Raw genomic sequence first — 1,250 nt, 5'->3', positions numbered from 1 at the left:
ACTATGACAACGAAAGAGTTGTTCGGTGGCTTTCCCGGCTCACGCAGTATGACTTCACCGTCAAGTATATTAAGGGCATCACCAACGTGGTCGCCGACGCACTTTCCAGACGCCCTACAGGTCAGGCAGACTGTTCTGCAACCGCACTTCTTTGTGATGATTCTCGCTTTCTTTCCAAATTGCGTTCCTCTTATTCCTTAGATACTCATGCGGCTGCAGTCCTAGCTAAGCTCAACCACGGGCGACGGGTCAAGCACTACAGCACCGAAGGTGATCTCCTGTGGTATCACACGAAGCGTGGTGTTCGTCGATTGTACGTTCCGGCCTCGCTTCGCACGGAACGTTTACGGAAAATGCATGAGCATGCCTTGGCAGGTCTTGGTGGGGTTAATAGAACGGTGGAGCGCGTCGCCAGGTCCTTCTGGTGGCCTAGGATGCGCCCCTCGATCGAGGAATATGTCCTCTCATGTCCGGACTGCCAGCAGCAAAGGCCGCGAAACACGCTCAAACCCGGATTCCTGCACAGCCTGCCTATTCCCGATAGGATCTGGACGGATATCTCCGTGGATTTCATAGTGGGCTTACCACCCGTCAGAGGCCATGATAGTATATATGTCGTGGTGGATCGTCTCAGCAAGTACGCTCACTTTATTCCCTGCTCGAGCACGGTCACAGCGGAAGGAGTGGCCCAACTATTCATCAATCATGTGTGGAAGCTCCATGGCCTCCCAAAAAGCATCATTACCGACAGGGATCCGAAGTTCGTTAGCGCCATCTGGCGCAGCCTCATGCAACAGCTCGGCATTGACCACAACATGACCACCGCCAACCATCAGGAGGCCGACGGCCAGACCGAACGGAATAACCCCACGCTGGTGCAGTCTTTGCGGCTTTACACCCAACAGAACACATCTAGCTGGCTTGACTTTCTTGCTTGTGCAGAATGGGTTTATAACACTACTGTGCATTCTTCCACACGCTGCTCCCCGGCGTCCCTTGTCTACACCGAAACTCCACTCGCCGATCCGCCGCTCGACCTAGCGGTTGGAAGCCAGCTCCGGCCGACTGTGGCTTCCGACTTCGGCACACAGCTTGCAGCAGCGAGGGAATGCATGCGCAAAGCACAGGAACGTCAGGCCAGAAACTATGATAAACGACGTTCCGCAGTCAGTTTCAACCCGGGCGACTTGGTTCTGGTGGATTCGCACGCCCTCCGTAGCACGCAGGAGGGCGAGCAACCCAAAACGTTG

The 1,250-nt window shown here is 55.1% G+C and overlaps 1 protein-coding gene across 1 annotated transcript in view; it reads left to right on the top strand.

Moving 5' to 3' along the window:
- Nucleotides 1–434: 434 nt before the first annotated feature.
- The window catches only part of EMH_0079280 (Retrotransposon nucleocapsid protein, related), a gene marked incomplete at both ends in the record, with an annotated part of 2,067 nt that continues 1,251 nt past the window's right edge, over nucleotides 435–1,250 (top strand). The window contains one exon of the mRNA XM_013500119.1: nucleotides 435–1,250. Coding sequence (XP_013355573.1) covers nucleotides 435–1,250 — 816 coding nt within the window.

Source organism: Eimeria mitis, genomic scaffold (assembly GCF_000499745.2).
Source record: "Eimeria mitis Houghton genomic scaffold, Emh_scaff5029, whole genome shotgun sequence".
NCBI classification, from domain to species: Eukaryota; Apicomplexa; class Conoidasida; order Eucoccidiorida; family Eimeriidae; genus Eimeria; species Eimeria mitis.
The sequence above is the reverse complement of the archived record's forward strand: the minus strand, read 5'-3'. Positions and strand labels throughout refer to the sequence as shown.